Source organism: Penaeus monodon, chromosome 21 (assembly GCF_015228065.2).
Source record: "Penaeus monodon isolate SGIC_2016 chromosome 21, NSTDA_Pmon_1, whole genome shotgun sequence".
NCBI lineage: Eukaryota > Metazoa > Arthropoda > Malacostraca > Decapoda > Penaeidae > Penaeus > Penaeus monodon.
In genome coordinates this window covers 12,661,112-12,662,247 of record NC_051406.1, presented here as the reverse complement: position 1 = coordinate 12,662,247, position 1,136 = coordinate 12,661,112, and the positions used below count along the sequence as shown (strand labels likewise).

The window sequence follows — 1,136 nt, the reverse complement described above, 5'->3', positions numbered from 1 at the left end:
TCTGGCAAACACTGGTATAGAGTTAAGGCACTCAAATAAATTACATTTACTGTCAGTTGTTGCCTTACACTTCAGTTTTCTTTTTCTCTTTAGACCAATTTCATAGCTGTGATTCTGTTACGGCCCACACTTAACATTCTTTTCTCTAAGATGAAACTTCTACCTAATAGTACTACCGAAATGCAGTTCATCCAATCATTTAGTCAATTCATATGCATTTGTCATTAAACAGTGTTGACACACTCAATAGGTTAAATCATGGACACTTGCCTGTAACTGGAGTACCAAGTTTTCCATTGGCATTCAAAATATCTTGCACTCTTGTCACTAAGGGGAACTCTCCAATCATGCACACTGAACAACAGCTGAGTTCTGACTCCGAAAGTCTTTGGTTTATGATTTTATGATTATTCTTTTCCCATAAGAATATGAGCAAAAATACATTCACATTACTAAAATGGATATTCTGAATAATTACATATACATTTTACAAGTTAAATTCATATAAATTTCATTAGACATAATACTTCAGTTGACAGCAGACTTTCAGAAAAGTTCTCTTTCTTGTAATGAACGCGTCATAACAGCTCCTTTATTTAACAACATTCAATTATTTCTTTGCAATCTTTTGAGTTGATACAGCAGCCTGTGATGTTAGTGGAGTTGGTAAAACATACTGCAGTTGCTGTCCAGCTGAATAGACTGTGGTGTAAACGTAGCCTGGATATCGCAATACTCCTGGGGAGACTCCACTTAATCCACTTATTGTTGCTTGTGGTTGAGTACCTGTCCCTGACTGTAAGACCATTCCACCAGGCACTGCAACAGCACCCTGTTGGCCTGATGTATAGGCTGTAAAGATTATAATAAAATGTAAGTCAAACAAGCATAGTATCCTATTCCATCTTTTTTGCTGATCTGTTCAAGTCACGCATGTGGTAATGTACAAGCAGCTAAGATATGAGAGAGAAACCAAGAGAATGCAAATTGTAGCACATAAAACCTTTAAAGTTACATCAAACAAAACAAAACACATACCATATGCTTGCTGTGGCTGTTGCGTATAGATTACAGCTGTTCCTGGAGCAGTGTAACTGTAATGGGTGTAGCCAGGATACAGTTTGATGGCAGCAAGA

General features: G+C 37.1%; 1 protein-coding gene across 1 annotated transcript in view; it reads right to left on the bottom strand.

Moving 5' to 3' along the window:
* Nucleotides 1-1,136, bottom strand: part of LOC119586239 (serine/arginine repetitive matrix protein 2-like) — a gene marked incomplete in the record, with an annotated part of 17,646 nt that continues 16,510 nt past the window's right edge. The window contains 2 exon segments of the mRNA XM_037934941.1: nucleotides 1-852; nucleotides 1,039-1,136. Coding sequence (XP_037790869.1) covers nucleotides 611-852; nucleotides 1,039-1,136 — 340 coding nt within the window.